General features: G+C 43.6%; 1 protein-coding gene across 3 annotated transcripts in view; it reads left to right on the top strand.

Moving 5' to 3' along the window:
- PHKA2 (phosphorylase kinase regulatory subunit alpha 2) overlaps positions 1-19,151 on the top strand; it is a 212,000-nt gene that overhangs the window by 115,989 nt on the left and 76,860 nt on the right. For all 3 annotated transcript variants that reach the window (XM_063955725.1, XM_063955724.1, XM_063955723.1), the window contains exons 21-25: positions 1,456-1,544; positions 3,717-3,850; positions 15,797-15,953; positions 16,554-16,633; positions 17,236-17,314. In XM_063955725.1, the coding sequence (XP_063811795.1) occupies positions 1,456-1,544; positions 3,717-3,850; positions 15,797-15,953; positions 16,554-16,633; positions 17,236-17,314 (539 nt within the window). The remainder of the gene's footprint in view (positions 1-1,455; positions 1,545-3,716; positions 3,851-15,796; positions 15,954-16,553; positions 16,634-17,235; positions 17,315-19,151) is intronic.

Raw genomic sequence — 19,151 nt, 5'->3', positions numbered from 1 at the left:
TGGTGCCCCAGCAGTGACTTACCTGCTTCCTATGGCTCCAGCGGCTTCAGCTGCATTTTCCAGGTCCAGGCAGTCATGTGACCATCACTTCTGGGTCAGACCTCCGGTATTGCATTAAGTATTTCTCCTCTATACCTAACCCTAGTCCCTTCCCCTAACCTTCCCTCTAGTACCTTACCCTGACCCTACCTGCAGCCTAATCCTATCCCCTATCTCTCATACCCCCCCCCTCCCCCCCCGCCCACGCCTTAACCCTAAAGTCACCATTCTGGCAATGTCGACACATTGCCTATCAACATCTTAACAAAGTCAACATTATAACTGTCCACATTGTGGTGTCAACAATGTGAATGTCGACATTGTTATTGTTGACCTTTGGCTACATCCCATCTATATATCCTGTAAAGGGTTTTGCTGTATATACCATAATCACAGGGGCCCTTTAACCAGTATGTATGGAAAATATTGAGGCTCATTCAGGTGCAGTCACAAAGCGGCTATTGAGCCTAATTCAGTATGCATCGCACCTGCAATGCAATGCCTGTTGTGCACATGTGCGTTCTGGGAGATGTGATCGCAACACAGTGTTGCGAATGCCTTTGCCTGGTTGACAGGGGCATTCATGGGGCGGTGAGGGGCAGTGAAGCGGCGTTGCGGGTCGCATTGATAGAAATGCAGGCGGGTGAGCCGCTTGATGTCACACGCGCTATTTTGCCGAGTCTGCGATGTGATCGCAGTTGCATTGTTATTGGTTCACTTGCGGCAATTAGCATGCTGGGCGGCCTTGTCTTGTGCTGGGTGGCCGCCAGCATGCGAGTCTTAGCAGTTGCAGTTTTGCTAAATTGTCAAATCTGAAACTGATGCTGAATAAGGTCCCTTGTACGCACATCGGTCAATGTTTTCTTACTGCGCGTGTGTCTGAGCCGCATTGCACACAGTTAGCAGGGGAATTGCAATTGCGGTCGCACCGAAGAATCAGTCACAAAGTGAATGACAAGAAGACAGCGTTTGGGGGTGGTTATGGGGAGTGGTCTGGTAAACTCAGGCGTGTAATGTCTGTTCAGACGGCATTTACTGGGCGTGCATAAATTATCAGTTGCAATCTCACTTGCTACTGGAGAGTTCTCTGCGCCCCGGGAGAGCACCTCAGCCTGCGTGTTCTCAGAGGCACTCAAGACTCTCAGAAATGACCCGATTTGTGATGATGGTATTGATGTATCAGCAATTATACGCTGTTAGACGGAAATGATGCAATAGCAGTGGGCGTTCCTATGCTCAGTTTAGCTTCTGCCCATATTAACATACAATTGAAATTGCGTACGGCAAAAGATAGCAACAGCAGCAGAAAGAACAACTGCACCTGAATGAGCCTCACTGTGCTTATGGTGCATATTCAATACATTCATTATCACTCTTTGTATAAGTAACAGTCTGCACATTTGTATTTCATTACAGATTCTTCACTGTTTCTACCCACTAAAAATTTAAGTGGTCACCGGAGGTCTTTGAATCTGTTAGAAGTTCCTCAACTCCATAAATCGCAGGTAAAATGCTGATTTTTAGTTTTGTGCAGGCAAATATATGTCCCCCAGTCTGTGTTTTGCCCATGTCAACTATTCTGTCAGTCAATGGCTGATATGCAGCACTTAGGTATATGTTACTAATGATGTAATACAGGTTGCAAAACCACTAGAGGTGGGTACACACTGGCCGATATATTAGCCGTTCTCTTGAACGGCCGATATATCGTGGGTCCATCGGCCAGTGTGTATGGGCAATACGTCTGTGAACTCCGTCGTTCACAGGCGCATCGCGTCGGCCCCGCAGCACAGCCGACGGCCAATATATCTACCGATATATTGGCGCGTTGCTGAGTGTGTACGGGCGGCCGGCGGTGATTGACAGCTGAACTGGGCGGGCGTGTGTACATGCCCGCCCAGTTCATGACGTCAGTCCCCGACGGATGGGGCAGTGTGTATGCACAGCACACTGCCCAATCCGTCCATCAATTGATCGGCAGATATATCTACCAGTGTGCACCCACCTTAAGAAGCACATGGGGCATTATTTGTTACAAGATGTCTAATCATGTCAATACTGTATGTGTCAGCAAATGAAAACTACAGTATGCATTGATTCCCCCACTGTGTCCTCCATACGGTGTGTATCGCGTGACCGGCAGTCGGGAGACCTGCGCTCGCCACAGGTTCTATTCCCACTCTATGGGTGTCACAGACACCCACGAGTGGGATCAGTCCCTGTTAGTCGGCATGCCGACTATCGGGATTTTGGGTGGGCGGCATGTAGGTGCCAGTATTGTGAGCGCCGGTCACAAAACTACATCCCCTCCGTACACGTACCCAGAGTGAGGCAGCCATTTTCACATCCTCTATAATGTCACTGTATTTTACTTATTTCTTACGGCTACAATTGCCTGCCCCGGCGTGTGAAGACAGCTATTACTTAATACAGGCCTCTGATAACTTTGTTTTATTGTTGGAGACATGGCTGTGTCAGTGGTGTTGCTACTTAATAAAACTAGAAACACACGGCATTATTGTTAATTGTTGAGTACAGGTTGAGTATCCCTTATCCAAAATGCTTGGGACCAGAAGTATTTTGGATATCGGATTTTTCCGTATTTTGGAATAATTGCATATCTTAATGAGATATCATGGTGATGGGACCTAAATCTAAGCACAGAATTAATTTCTGTTTCATATACACCTTATACACACAGCCTGAAGGTCATTTAATACAATATTTTTAATAACTTTATGTATTAAACAAAGTTTGTATACATTGAGAAAATAAAGGTTTCACTATCTCACTCTCACTCTAAAAATTCTGTATTTCGGAATATTCCGTATTTCGGAATATATAGTTATGGGATACTCAACCTGTATTACAAAATTCCAATAATAATAGTATTACCAGTTATTAATATAGCGTACACATATTCTGCAGAGCTTTACAAAGAATATTTTGCCCATTCACATCAGTCCCTGCCTCGGGGGGCTTGCAATCTATTTTCTCTGCTACATGCATATACCCAAGGGTTATTTTATGTTTGGAGTTAATTAACCTACCAGTGTATTTTTGGGCTATGGGAGGAATCTCATACAAGAATGGGGAAAACATACATACTCCACACTATTAGAATCTAACCCAAGACCTCAGTACTGTGAGAAAGTAGTGCTAACCATTATACTATCCGTGCTAATATTAACCGAATCCAAGTATACCTAATTTAAGAATGTAATCTTTTTTTTTTTAAATGACCACTGCTTATTTTCATTATTATTACCAGTTATTTATATAGCACACACATTCCGCAGCGCTTTACAGAGATTATTTGGCCATTCACATCAGTCCCTGCCCCAGTGGAGCTTACAATCTATATTCCCTACCACACATACACATACATGCTAAGGTTAATTTGTAGGGAGCAAATGAACCTACAAGTATATTTTTGGATTGTGGGGGGAAACCCATGCAAGCACAGGGAGAATATACAAACTCCACACAGTTAGGGCCATGGTGGGAATTGAACCCATGACCTGGTGTGAGGCAGTAATGCTAACCATTACACCATCTGTGCTGCCCATATCTTGTACAATGAAACATATCAATCTGTGTTGTGAGGCATCTTGGAGTTTTTCATATACTGTTTCATCTGTCATTCCTTGACTTATAGTTCTTTTTTATATTGGCAGAAAAAAGAAACTGAGTTAAATTTACCCAAGGACTCACATGGTAATGTCGACTGTGAAAAACTAGTGGCGCAACTTAAGGAGTGCCCGACCCTTCAGGACCAGGCTGATATACTGTACATATTGTGTGTCATAAAGTGAGTCACAGCAGATTACTACTGTATTTATATTGTGTCACTAGACAAACACAAAATCGTGATGGGATTTTACAGTGGAAAAATAAATACACTAAGTGGCTGATTTAGAGGTGGATGCATTTGCTCTGTGAACATGGAACTAACGGCGCACACATAAAAAGCATAGTCTCGGGTGCATCTCAAAAGTACTGTATTTGCATCAGGCATACACTATTGCATATGACTATGTGGTTTGACAGTGTTGGCAGTGCATTACCCTATTTGTACACAGTATAATAAAATAATGTAATTTTATAATAATAATTTTATTTATATAGTGCTTTTCTTCAGCAGGACTCAAAGTGGCTTTACAGACATTCAAAATATAGTACACTGGGCCTTATTCAGGTCGAATCGCAAATGCAATGCAACAGTAATTTAAGTGTCGGGGCCCGCATACGCATGCGCAGGTCCCGTCCAGTGTATGCGCCCTCAGTTAATGAGGTCAGCCCGCATTAACTGTGAACGCCTCTGTCTGTCAATCAATCAATCAATCAATCAATCAAGTTCGTGGGGCGGCGACCCAGCGGTTTCAGGGCAGCGTCGGGGAAATGGGGGCAAGTCGGCTGCATTTTCGGGGCGGCTGCATGTGACGTCGCGCAGCCGATTCACTTTTAAAAAATGGCGGCAGGACTCCTACCGTCCCAGACAGGCTGCTAAAAAGCAGACCTGCAATCCTTACTGAATTAGGCCCATTGTACAAAGACATTAGAATTACAGCAAGTTCACAACCACACAGAAAAAAATAAGAACAACAGAAACCTAGGGATAAATTTACTAAGATGGGAGTTCTATTTAAGATGGGATGCTGCCCATAGTAACCAATCAGATTCCAGGTATTATCTTATAGAAGGTGCTAAATAAATGAGAAGTAAGATCTGATTGGTTGCTATGGGCAACATCCCATCTTAAATAGAACGTCCATCTTAGTAAATTTATCACCTAGAGACCACAATAAGCATAATGCAATGTTTGGTGCAGACATTTTGGGTAACTTCCACAGGTTATCCATTCTACCCACAAAAGGTACCAGGTGAGGCAGCCATCTTTGTCACACTACGTAGAATTACCCTGGGTGGAATAGGTCACGCCTAGGAGAGATGACACAAAATGGGGTGATTGTAGGGTCCTAATGCGTAGGCCCCCAACATAACCGTCAGGTCCGTATGTTTTTCATCCCATCCACAAGTGTAGCAGGTGAGCCAGCCATATTAGGCACACTGTGGGAGATAAGCTACACACACAACCCATGGCACATATGGGGTAACTGGCATGCGTTTATTGTGTGAAGAACCAAGCAGTGAACAGCAGATTCAGCAAACAGTATACAGACATAGCATACGGTTGGTCAGTAGTACACTGTATTAAATAAAAAAGGTAGGAAAGTGACAAACCTAAATATGTAATCAATCAGAATAGAGTACAATAAAATAGCCTGCTGTGGAGAAAACTGCCAGTCTGTTGTCACTGGCTTTCCCTGCAGAGCCACTCCAGCCTGTGCAGCCTGAGGTGGAGAGAGGGGCAAACCATTGTCCAGGAAGGGGGAAGGTTTGGGGCGAAGCAGCCCTAGAGCATGGAGGTGGTCAGGCGGGGGGATGGGTGGTAGGTTGGCCATCAGACTGCTCCTCTCCTTTCCTGCAGAGGGGGCCCAGTGGTACAGGCAATGAGAAGCCGGCTGTGGTGGTGGTGAGGGAGGACAGCATGTGGCAAGATAGCGGCCACAAGCTGGCCCTGGAGCTCTACCCTTCTACTCCCCGCCCACCTCTGGAGGTTAGACTCCAGGTTTTTGGGGTCATCCCTTGGAGACACTGTCGGGTGAAAGGGGGCGCGGTGAAGGGTCTAGATGAAAGTAAATGGTGGGGCCGTGGTGAAGAGTTCGGGATTTCTCTGCAGGATCTGCGGCGATGTTCTGCAGGGTTTCCGCTTGCTGCCTCTGATGGGTGTGTGAGGTTCTTAGCTCTGCCCTTGGTCTGTCTGCAGTGTAGCTCCTTAGAGATGCAGGGGTGCAGGATGCAGGGCGATGGGGAGTGTGGTTTTGTGGAGCCCGAGATTGAACTCTGTGAGCGTTCTACTATTCCCGGCCCTCCCTGTTTTAGATACACAAGAGAGAATAGTGTATTGACAGTGTTATTAACATTTTCCAAATTCAATGTAATTAAATATAACCACAAACACAAATTAAATAAAAATATCTCTCCTTTCCCTTTTAATAATACAATAGTCAAAAAAGGTATGAAAATAAGCTTCCGTAATTTACATATATGGCCAAATGCAGTAGCCTGCGATTTGTGGGGGCCACTGCGGTTCCAGTGAGATAGTCACTAGATAATATAGCTTCAAGCTAATGGTTTGAGTTTTTCTTGAATCACAGCACCCTGTAGTATCGCCACTTTTTTTTCTGTGCTTACAAGGTTGCGCTTCTATTTGTCAACACATTTTTCTATTTGGCAGCTGCTATCACTGGTTTTGCCTATCAGGCTGACCATAAATAATTTGATTAGGACCTGGACCACCAACCCGTGGTACCCCTGCAAGTACTGTGGCACCCAGTTTGGGAACTACTGGTTTAAGTACATTTCAACTTGAGGTATAAGTTAGCAATGAGCCAATCAGAGGTGGTCAGCTAGTGCTGCTGATCGTCGTCATCATCATCATCATCATTGCATTTTTTTGCATTAATCCCACAGAACATTCAAAGGTTACAGTGCTATTTGTTTTTCTTTCCAATTACGAGTTCATAACACACAGGCATGGTGTAGTAAAGAAACATAACACTAGATGACTTGGTGGCAGATTAACTTTAACCACTTGCCTGGCATGGTCGCATCAGATGCGACCATGTCGGCAAGTGCTTTATCTGACCTGGTCACACAGGATGCGACCAGTCAGATAAACTGTGTTAGCAGCGGCAGGGAAGAGAAACTTCCCTCCGCTGCTGCTCTCCTGCCTCCCTGCACCCTTCCCTCAGTATTGCCATGCTGCAGATCACTGCTGATCGGTCAGCACGGCAGGGCCCCCCATCAGACAATAGCAGCCACTGGTAAGTGTCAGTTATCGCCCAGAGGCCCGCCCCTGTATACGTGACAGCTATCCAGGCTCTAAAAACTAAAGTTGCAATGGTCGCAATATTACCGATGTTCCAATGGTCACGATGTTCCAATGTTTGAGAATTTTTTTATTTCTTAAAATAAAAAATTGTATATTTTCCTTTTTTTAACTAAAATCCTTTTGGATAGGGTTAAATTCATGTTCTTCACCTAATTCACTCATAAAAAAACCCCCAACAATTTCTGAGCCTTTTTTTGGGGAAAAATCATCAGTTAAGAGGTTAAGGCATCAACATGCAGGGCCGGACTGGCCATCTGGCACTTCTGGCAGATGCCAGAAGGGCCGATGGTCACGTGGGCCGGTCCAGCGGTCACTGAGACGCGCTGCCGCTCAGACCGGCGGCAGCGCGTCTCAGCTGTCAGGATAGGAGAGCTGTGAGGGATGGGGGAGAGAGCGCCGGGCGCCCGCCAGCACGGCTGTGTCTGGCGCGGCGCGTATAGCGGACTTCAAAGCAGCAGCCGGTTCGTGAGCCAATCAGAGCTCGCGGACCGGCAGCCAATCAGAAGCCGCCGGTACGCGAGCTCTGATTGGCTCACGAACCGGCGGCTGGTTTGAACGCTATACTCTGCTCTGCCCCGCCAGACAAAGCCGCGCTGGCGGGCGCCCGGCGCTCTCACCCCCGTCCCTCACAGCCCGGAGGAGGAGGAGCAGCAGCAGCAGCAGCAGCAGTGCAGCAGCGGTAAGCAGCTGCAGCACTGGCTGCTGTGGGGGCAATTGTATACCTGGCACTGTGGGGGCAATTGGCTGGCACTGTGGGGCATTTGTATACCTGGCACTGTGGGGGCAATTGTTTACCTGGGAATGTGGGGGCATCTGTATACATGGTACTGTGGGGGCATCTGTATACCTTGCACTGTGGGGGCATTTGTATACCTGGCACTGTGGGGGCATTTGTGGATCTGGCACTGTGGGGGCATTTGTATACCTGGCACTGTGGGGGCAATTGTTTACCTGCCACTGTGGGGGCAATTGGTTACCTGGCACTGTGGGGGCATTTGTATACCTGGCACTGTGGGGTCATCTGTATACCTGGCACTGTGGGGGCATCTGTATACCTGGCACTGTGGGGGCATTTGTATACCTGGCACTGTGGGGGCATTTGTGGATCTGGCATTGTGGGGGCATTTGTATACATGGCACTGTGGGGGCATTTGTGTACCTGGCACTGTGGGGGGCATTTGTGGATCTGGCACTGGGGGGGCATTTGTATACCTGGCACTGTGGGGTCATTTGTATACCTGGCACTGTGGGGGCATTTGTATACCTGGCACTGTGGGGGCAATTGTTTACCTGGCACTGTGGGGGCAATTGTTTACCTGGCACTGTGGGGGCATCTGTATACCTGGCACTGCACTATCGGGGGCATATAATGTAAATTTCGGCTCATACCGGGTGCTGTAATGTGAATTTTGGCTCATACTGTGTGGTATAATGTGAAAAGGGCTGCAGTACTAGATAGTATAAGGGGTCCTACTATTGTGGTGCATAATGCGTATAAGGGGTGTATGGTGTGGTAAATTACACTGAAGACCACACCCCCTTTTGAGTGACCATGCCCCCTTTTCCGGAGCGCGCGCGCCTTCGGCGCGCACTCAATTACTAACCTCGCATTTCCATACCCCCACTTAAAAATTTCCACTTCAACCACTGGTTGTGTATATTTTAATAGAGAATGATGTACACCTGTATGTTGTTAGAATATTAATTATATTTGTAAGGACATAGACTAATAAGTGGGAGGAGTCAGGAATAGTAAGGGGAGGAGTCACAGAGGTGGGCCTGTGTGCTTCAAAAATGCCAGGGCCTATTTTTAGTCCCAGTCCGGCCCTGTCAACATGTATTGTTTTAATAATCCACACAGTTACCTAATATGTTTGTATCCCACCAAGTTGAATTTCCTTGGATGTGGGGGAAGCATGTGATCACTGAGCTACTTGGGGCCCAGTATTCCCTTACTGCGCTGATAATTTGTGCGACTAGTCCTGGTAGGCATCTCTGCAGGGTACATTGGGCCTGAGTCAAAGGTGCATGCATAGTTGCATGCACAGCTGCAATTTTGTGCACAGTTGACTTGTAAAAATATTCTAATGACTCAGCCACCATATTGTGCATAGAAGTACCCACTGCCGGCGTCTCACTTCCGACACTTATGTACAAAAGCGGGAACATTAGTCTCACCATCAAACCACCTATGATATCTCAGATTTTGCTCGAAGCCTGGGCCTCTCCAGCTTTGTACGAACTTGCAGTGGCTTGCCCAGAAAGCCGTCCCGGCTGCCCCGTTACCTCCTCAAGACACAGACTTCCTGTCACTCACTTTGCAATTAAAACCTCTGTGCATCCGTTGTCGCTAATAAAGGTGTGCATTATGGTTTTTGCACAAGTGCAGTAGCAAATCACCGCTCCACTCCATCTGCAGTCATCATTCCAAGCATCTCTGAATGAGTCTTACTGAAAACATTGCTGTGATTTTGGGATTAATATAAACTGGGCTTTTCACCCAACCACTTGTCTGGCATGGTCGCATCAGATGCGACCACACCGACATGTGCTTTATCTGACCTGATCGCACAGGATGCGACCAGTCAGATACAGAGTGTTTGCAGCTGCAGTGAAGAGAAACTTTCCTCTGCACAGAATTTACCATTTTTATTGCTTTATTCAGTGTCCATAACTTATCATAGACAATGTGACCAGCTTTAATCACTTTGCCATTGAGGTCTTTTTCACCCCTTTGCTGAACCTGTTTTGGATCTTTTTGCTGATCATGTTCCAAATGTACATTGGTCATTATTACATGCAGGACCCAATCGGATCATTTAAAAAAAAAAATTAAAACTGAAAAAAAAAAACCCCAGCAAAACAGGATTATGCATAAACATTTTCATAGTAAATGCGATTTTTATATATATATTTTTTATTTTCAACTATGTACAGAATGTGCAGGAACAATAAAGTAATTATACACAGCATACAGAGGGATCCTCCGTTATCTTGGCTGACTGAGGCGTTAGTCGCGAACGGGCATATGCAGCGTGCCTGGGTGCAAGGAGGCGCGCCTAGTCGAAGGGAGGCGCACAGAGCGTTTGGCGTTACCTTTGAGTGTAATACCTAAGATCATCCACCAGATGTCGCTTTTCAAAATCACCAATGCGCATGCGTGTGGTCTCCATTAAATTACAATACTGAACTACAGCATAAGAACTACTTTACTGGTGCGTCTCATTACGCTACATTATGCTACAGTATGTCATACAGTATACCTTTATAACAGTATATACAGTACAGATGCAAATAGTACAGCATATACAGATGCAAACAAACGTGTTACAGGTACAGTATGGTCTGTTGATGTTAGGGATATGTGAGCATCCAAATCCCGTAGTATTAAGAATAATGGGGAGAGATAAAAGCTCCTCCCTAAATTCCTGGATGCCAAATCACTGTGTGAATAGTTTATACAGACGCAAATTAACGTTTTAAAACACTTGTGTATGTAGACGCAACTAATGTGTGAAAGGAATAATGTAGCTCATTGACTTTACAGTATGTACAGTGCACTAAACGAGCATCCGAGTCCCCTAACGACATAAACGAACACCAATGGGAAGGAATCGCTGCTTGCATTACTTTTAGACATGAACTTGTAAATCTTCCATGCAGCGACGTAGGCTAGCGTGCCAATCTATATTTTTTTTTCCCCCTGACATTCACTTTATTCATTTTTTTTTTCTGTGTAATCCATTGTAAAACATTCAATGGAAGGGTGCACACAGGTTTCACATAAATCAGGGTTTTTAGTGAACAGCTAATTAGCATGAACAACTAATTAGTACCCTAATAGAACATACAGTACAGAGATACTAATTATGGTGATTTGGCATCCAAGAACTTAGGGAGGAGCTTTTTATCTCTCTCCGTTATATTTAGAAAGATTACAATGGAGAGAGATCAAACTCCTCCCTAAGTTCCTGGATGCCAAATCACTGTACTTAGTACGTACGTTACTACTGTACAGTATGTTCTATTAGTGTACTAATTAGCACGAACAGCTTGTAACGTACAGTGGCACGTTTAATCTTTCTATGTATAATGGAGAGAGATAAAAGCTCCACCCTAAGTTCCTGGATGCCAAATCACCGTCCTTAGTATCTCTGTACAGTATGTTCTATTAGGGTACTAATCTGCTGTTCATGCTAATTAGTACTGTAATAGAACATACTGTACAGAGATACTAAGGATGGTGATTTGGCATCCAGGAACTTAGGGAGGATCTTTTATTTCTCTCCATTATACATAGAAAGATTAAACTTGACGCTGTACGTTACAAGCTGTTCATGCTAATTAGTACCCTAATAGAACATACTGTACAGAGATACTAAGTACTTGTGTATATCTTTTTCTTATCCGCTATAATTTAACTACGCCCAGGGTTTAATCTTTAATCTGTCATCCTCTTCTCCTGTTTTTTTCTGTTTGTTAATTGCCTTGATTTTATACAGTACATGGTTGACATATTTTAGTTTGTTATTGATGGTAGTTTCTCCGTAGGCCCTTTCATCCTGGGCTTAAAGCATAATGGCATTAGGGTACACAGGTGTAGTTGCCCTTATTTTGTTGAGTTGGGCAGTTAGGTAATTTAGTGTGTATGTGTGTGGCGGAAGGGGGGGATTGTTGGGGATACATGTGTGCCATAATGGTATACAAGGTTGTGAGAAGCGGGGGGTGGTTGTTTATAGTAATTTTTACTTTCCATGTTCTAGTGAAATAGTGGCTGATGTGTGTTTTGCTTTTTCTTTAACTTTAGTGGTCTAGTATTGTCTTTTAGTTTTTTTTCGAATGTTAAATTGAGGCAGTTTAATATCTGCATGGCCCAAGCCATTGTTGGATGCAGATGTATCTCCTATTCAATCTGTCTATATTTCTTATAAAGAATCACACTGATCATTAGATAAATGATATAATAGAGCTTCTCTTTATCCCGCTGGGATTTACACCTATAATTATTTTTATTTTATCTTGAGGGGGACTAAATGGCGCCTTCGGGAAACCATCTAATTGCTACCATTCTGTATGGGATTATACATAATTGTCAGCTTTTTATATAGTGGAAGTTATTATCTGCTTGTCTTTGATATAATTATTTCAGTTTCTTCTTTAGTCTTTGTAGCCCCTGAAATGCCTCATACTGTACATCTCTGAATGTTCAGTCACTAATTATGTTATATTATAATAATAATAATAATTTTATTTATATAGCGCTCTTTCTCCAACAGGACTCAAGGCGCTTTACAGACATCAAAAACAATACACATAATACAGAAGATTTAAGTAATACAGCAATATATAAGCCACACAGACATAAAAGAAAACCTTAAGCACACACAAAGCATAATGCAGGATTGGTGTAGGCATTTTGGGTAATAACTTACAAGGGTTGTGTATTCCACCTTCACAAGGTACCAAGTGCGGCAGCCATCTTGGGCGCTCAGCGTAGGATTACCCAAGGTGGAATAGTCCACCCCTAGAAGAGATTACACAAAATGGGGGTGATTTCAGAGTCCTACAGTTTAGAGTAGGGTTCCAACAAAACCACAAGGTCCATGTATTTTTCATCCCATCCACAAGTGTACCATATGGGGCAGCCATGTTGGGCGCACTTTGAAGGTTACACTGTGGTAGGTGAGCCATACAAGGGCCAAGTTCATATATCGGAAAACTGATGCTTATGTAGTAGTATTATGTACCCTGCATGTAGGGCACAATGGCAAGGTGTGCAATCAGTGGAGGTTAACATTACGGGAAAAACACATGGTGGGGTGAAGCGAGCAATGGAAAAAAAAACCAAACAAAAAAACCACAATAGCAGGTAATTAGCGGCAGAAGTAAAATTGGGATAACATTATTTTGATCAGATCTTAGTACGGGTGGGTAGGAGAATGTGGGTGGCATACTCAGAAGCAATGGGGATGTCCCTGCTGAGCCTGGTCCTGGTGCTCTTCCGCCACAGTTCCATGTTCATCTTGATGGTTAGGCCCATCTTGATGGTTAGTATGTATTTATATGGTCCTAATATTTGACTTTTACTTTTATCTCTGTATCCTCATTTATGCCAGATCTCTGTAATGTTACTTGGATTCGCTCACATTTGTCATGTCTCATGTTTATTCTGTTCCATTTATAGATATGGGTTTACATTTTCAAAACTCAATAAATGTACACAATTTAAAAGGTTAGTATTGCAGCAATAAGGTCATTAGTGACTCTTGTGGAGGCATTTTCTGTACAGTAGAGAAATCGAAAGCAATACTAAAGTGGGTCTGAAGTGAGTCAAGCATGGAGTGGGCAGAAAGAAAAGTGGTAAGGTGGTTGTAGGTAGTCTGCTCAAGGAGCTTGTGAAGGAAAATAGAACGATGGGCAGTACTAGGGGATACGGTCCTTAGGTCGACCTTACTTAGAGCGACACTCAATAGGTCGACAACTATTGGTCGAAATGCATTGGGTTGACACCTGCAAAGGGTCGACGTGTGCTTTAGGTCGACGCCTGCAAAGGTCGACACATGAAAAGGCTGACATGATTTTTTAACTTTTTCATTTTTTTTACTTTTTCTTACTTCACGATCCTCGTGGACTACGATTGGGAATAGTAAACTGTGCCGAGCGCAGCAGTAGCAGAATGAGACACCGTGCCTGAAGCATGGCGACTGAAGCGAGCCATGCAAGAGGACACGGTACACTGAGTGGGGTTCCCGGTCACTTTACGAAGAAAACAACAACAAAAAAAAACCTCATGTCGACCTTTTTCCATGTCGACCTGCTGACCATGTCAACATTTTCCATGTGTCGACCTACTGCCTGTAGACCCAACAAACCCATTCCAGTACTAGAGAGGTTCAAGGGTTCAGATTCAAGGGTGTGTTTTTATTTAGGATTGGAAATACCGTACAAGGGAATGCTTGTACTTAGACGGAACGGTGCCTGATGAGTGATCGGTTGAAGAGGTGTGCAAGATGGGAACAAGCCAGAGAGGGAGTGGAGGAGACACGGCGGGCATATATATTTTAAGTAAAACTGCATTAGGGTTGAAAAGGGAATATTGTACATTTCTGAAAAGCGACAGGCTTGCTAGCAAGAATGGTGTCTGATTTGGATGGAATAACAGAGCGGAGGGTGTCAGAAATACAAATATGCTCAAACCACTTTATTTAAATAGATAAAATGCATTTACTGTGTATGCCTGGGGATCAACAGAAAATGAATAATATTTGGAAACGTTGTTTGAAAGAGGGCAATCTTCTATTTCAAATGAAGGTGTACACACTCTTTCCAAAAAAGGGTGTTCCTTTATTGTATTCTTTTTACTTTTAATTTAATTTATGGAACATGGGTTAAAATCATGAAGAAACAGTTACGATGGGTGCACACTATCCGATGCAATGGGACCCAGGGAAGGAGCCGGCATTGTCAAGTGCATACACACTCGTAGATGCAGGCAGCGATGGAGAGACGTCAGGTGCGGCCCTAGCTAACGACATCCCCCGAAAACCCTGCATATAGGACTGGCAGATGAAGTCGCTGACGACCTGCAGGAGCGTGCATCGTCAGCAACATAGTTGGTACACACTAGACGATGTGACCGATATGTCGTCCAATCCACCAGACCAGATGACTTATAGTCTAGTGTTTACCCAGCGTTATATTTTAGACACAATATATAACCACAAATACATACATACAACAAAAATATATACCAACAATTGTAAATGCAAAATGAAGTTTTCATATTTCAGATGGAGGGGTGGGGGAGTTGAAAGAAGGGAGAAAAAAAAAGAGAAGTAAGGGAAATAGGTTGCTACAGATGGAAAGCAAATATCTAGCTGGTATTGCATCACCGATCAGTTGGCCAAAATGGCCTCTCCCCTGCCTGTTGGCCTCCCCTTTTCTCTTTTTCTTTTTTTCTAGAAATGTGGAGGGATTAGGATACTGGATCCCAACCCACCTCGTTTAAAATGTATTATTGTTCCATTTTTTTTTTTTTTACATATATAACAACCAAGAAAATTGGTATATCCCTATTTACATTGGAGCCTGGGGTTGATTTGACCTCTTGCAGATATACCCATTTTACTACATTATCTAGAGAAATGTTATTTATTTTCTTCTGACCAAAAATGATCAGCATGCAATAAATAACATGTGCTCGCTCATTTTAAATTTGGTGCTATCAAGCACGCATACACCCATCTGTCTACATGCTAAGGAGATAGAGGTTCTAATAAGCCTTTCACTGTCCCTTGCAATTTTTCTCTTGCATGCGCAGCACAGCCAAATCTGTCAGTTGTGACAGAAATCAAAACGGAATGTGAACATGTGGAATAGATCCTTAGAAACCCTGAGAACATGGTACAAGATATAGATTAATTCAGTGGTTCTCAAACTCGGTCCTCAGGACCCCACACAGTGCATGTTTTGCAGGTAACCCAGCAGGTGCACAGGTGTATTAATTACTCACCGACACATTTTAAAAGGTCCACAGGTGGAGCTAATTATTTCACTTGAGATTCTGTGAGGAGACCTGCAAAACATGCACTGTGTGGGGTCCTGAGGACCGAGTTTGAGAACCTGTGGATTAATTCTTCCCAACAAGCAGAAAATACATACATACATTTCTGAATAACATTCCGTGACAGTGGCTATTTATGGTATTTTTTCCAAACAGAAATAAATAATTTTATAAAATATCTGATTTAAAAAAATAACAATGTTATAATACTGTACATTGTATATTTCTGTGTATAGAGGACTTGAGTGGGACACCAATCTTAATGGTCAGTTTGGAGTCACAGTGCACTGTCTACTGACTGAGCTGTACGGCAAAGCTGGCCTCAGCCGAGAGTGGGGACTAATCCGATACATCTCCGGACTTCTGAAGAAGAGAGTGGAGGTCCTAGCAGAGGTATGATACTTACTCAGTTTTATTTCATCATTATCTGAGGTATCAGAGCACTGCCATATGATTTGTTTTTTTCTAAAACAGATATTTGGTGATGTTGCCCATAGCAGATGCTGTCTACAATTTTCAAAAAGGTAATAGAGAAATGATAGACAGCATCTGATTGGTTGCTATGGACAACATCACCAACTCTCTTATTATTTATTACCAGTTATTTATATAGCGCACACATATTCCGCAGCGCTTTTACAGAGAATATTTGGCCATTCACATCAGTCCCTGACCCAGTGGAGCTTACACTCTATATTTCCTATCACATGTACACACACAGACACATTCACACTAGGGTTCATTTTTGTGGGAAGCCAATAAACCTACCAGTATATTTTTGGATTGTGGGAGGAAACTAGAGTACCCGGGGGAAACTCACACAAGTACGGGGAGAATATACAAACTCGGCACAATTAGGGCCATGGTGGGAATCGAGCCCATGACCTCAGTGCTGTGAGGCAGTAATGCTAACCACTACACCATCCGTTCCCTCTTTTACAAGCTTTAGTACATTTACCCCTAAATATCAACGGCAAGTTTCCTTTTCTCTAGGCCTGCACTGATATCCTGTCACATCAGAAGCAGCTGACGGTAGGGCTGCCGCCTGAACCTCGTGAACACACCATTACAGCGTAAGTGGTAGCAATTCATAATAACATCACCATGCTTTCTAAACCAAACTAACTATAACAATTAAAGTACAAGCAATGTGTAATCAGTGGAGTAATCTTAGAGGCATGTGCTCATGCCTGTTTAATATATTTACTGATATATTGTCATATCTGTCGGTGTGTAATATACTGAGAGGAAGCCATTATCTAAATCTGTATGGGAGGGTGTACAGATTTTAATGGGCAACACTGTATAGTTAGAGTCTATGTGGGATGGTATACAGATTTTAATAGGCAAAACTGCAGTTAGAAATTACCACAACGTATCAGGTTGAAGTTTTATTATATCATATAACATCTTACATTTGTGATAAATTATGTTTCCTAAAGCCACAATAGAACACTTACAGTAAAATACTTATAATACTAATACTGTAGCTTTTAATGATGCATTAGTCTCCAGAGTGTTGTACAAAAACCTTTGAGAGGTCTTATGAACCTTTGCCCTGGATGCTATTCTTGGCCAACTTAGGAATGGTGTGCTGTATACATTACCACTCTGGAAGAATGTGAATATGTACAGTATGTACACATGCATGTAATGCTGAGTTTTATTACCACAGTCCTTTGCCTCCAGAGGAATTGGCTGATCTGATTTACAAAGCAAGCGGACAAGATATTAGCATTGCTGTGCTGACACAGGTAAGGCTAGACAGGAGTAGTGCCTGCATCTGGCACTGGCGAAGAAGAACATCTCCATTAGTTTTAATGACCGTTAACTTCCTGTAAATGTTTATGCTACCTTTCCACACATATTAGTGGTTTTAAATCTCTTTAAAAACTATAAAAAGTCTCAAGGATATCGAAAAAAGTGATCAAAGTGCTGACTATGGGGGTAATTGATTGAGTTGATCGCAGTAGCAAATATGTTAGCAGTTGGGCAAAACCATGCTGCACTGCAGGTGGGGCAGATGTAACATGTGCAGAGAGAGTTAGATTTCGGTGGGTTATTTTGTTTCTGTGTAGGGTAAATACTGGCTGTTTTATTTTTACACTGCAATTTAGATTTCAGTTTGAACACCCCACCCAAATCTAAAGGGCCCCATACACAAGAACGATTATGCCCAATTTCAGCCCAATTCGGGCATTCGGCCGGATATATTGGGTGAAATCGGGCATTTTAGCTGTGTATCCGATCTGATCCGCGGCCCCGTGAGCATCGGATCGGATCCTCCAGATTGATTGTGCTGCACATTCAATCTGGTCCGACCCTGCAGGCGTGGCTGGGATCGGCCAGGATCGCCCAAGATGCATTGTATGCTAAAGGACATGTCGCAGTAGTGTATGGGGCCCTTAACTCTATCTGCACATGTTACATGTGCCCCCCCCCCCCCCTGCAGTGCACATGGTTTTGGCCAACTGCTAACAAATTTGCTGCTGCGATCAACTCTGAATTAGGCCCTATAACTGTGAATATCACTGCAGTTTAGCATGGTTCTACTATTACTACTTAGGTAACTATGCTCCAGTGGTGCACACCATGGAGATGATTAATGTGATCTGCAAATCTAATTTGGGGGGTAATTCAGAGTTGATCGCAGCAGCAAATTTGTTAGCAGTTGGGCAAAACCATGTGCACTGCAGGAGGAGCAGATATAACATGTGCAGAGAGAGTTAGATTTGGGTGGGGTGTGTTCAAACTGAAATCTAAATTGCAGTGTAAAAATAAAGCAGCCAGTATTTACCCTGCACAGAAACAAAATAACCCACCCAAATCTAACTCTCTGCACATGTTATATCTGCCCCACCTGCAGTGCACATGGTTTTGCCCAACTGCTAACAAACTTGCTGCTGCGATCATCTCTGAATTACCCCCTTGGTTCCACAGCGTTGCTTAATTTGCATAAGTGCGTCTAGATTTCCACCAAAGGACATCAATTATGCAAGATATTTGCAGAGGTATAGACATTTCTAGTAGTTTGGCACGGTGAGGAATTCCTTCAATGTATGGAGAAGGTGCACGGGTACGCCTAGTTTGCAGCACATTGCAGATATGTGATTTCCTTTGAGTAGCCTGATTGATGAATTGAGATAAAATGGTGGAGAAGGCGCATATTTAGTGCCATTCCTAGGTGTGTGGACGGAAATGCCGCCAATTCCACGCTGCGAAAGGACTAGCTCAGGGTTGGTAGTCTGCAGATGTAGTCCTATTCTTTTATTAAACCCATTCTGCACTGATGTGTTTTACTTCAGCTCAGAAGAGTCTTTCTAAGGGTAATTTATAAACTGCACAAATACAAAAACATGCCACATGTAATAAGTCAGTGTTCCATGATTTTCAAAGAAGCATTGTATTACTTGAAAGTGGCATGAAGTGAATTTGGATGTGACTTTTACTCTAGGATGTGACCAAGGGAGTAGAAAGCCACAGCGGGGGTGGCCTAAAAGGGGGCATATCTGCATACTACACAGGGAGCTCCGTTCTAATGTGTGTGGGATGGGGGGGGGGGGGGGCATGGGAGAAGGACCCGCGTCCTAC

The sequence above is a fragment of the Pseudophryne corroboree genome, chromosome 2 (assembly GCF_028390025.1).
Source record: "Pseudophryne corroboree isolate aPseCor3 chromosome 2, aPseCor3.hap2, whole genome shotgun sequence".
NCBI classification, from domain to species: domain Eukaryota; kingdom Metazoa; phylum Chordata; class Amphibia; order Anura; family Myobatrachidae; genus Pseudophryne; species Pseudophryne corroboree.
This window is presented reverse-complemented; position numbering and strand designations above follow the sequence as displayed.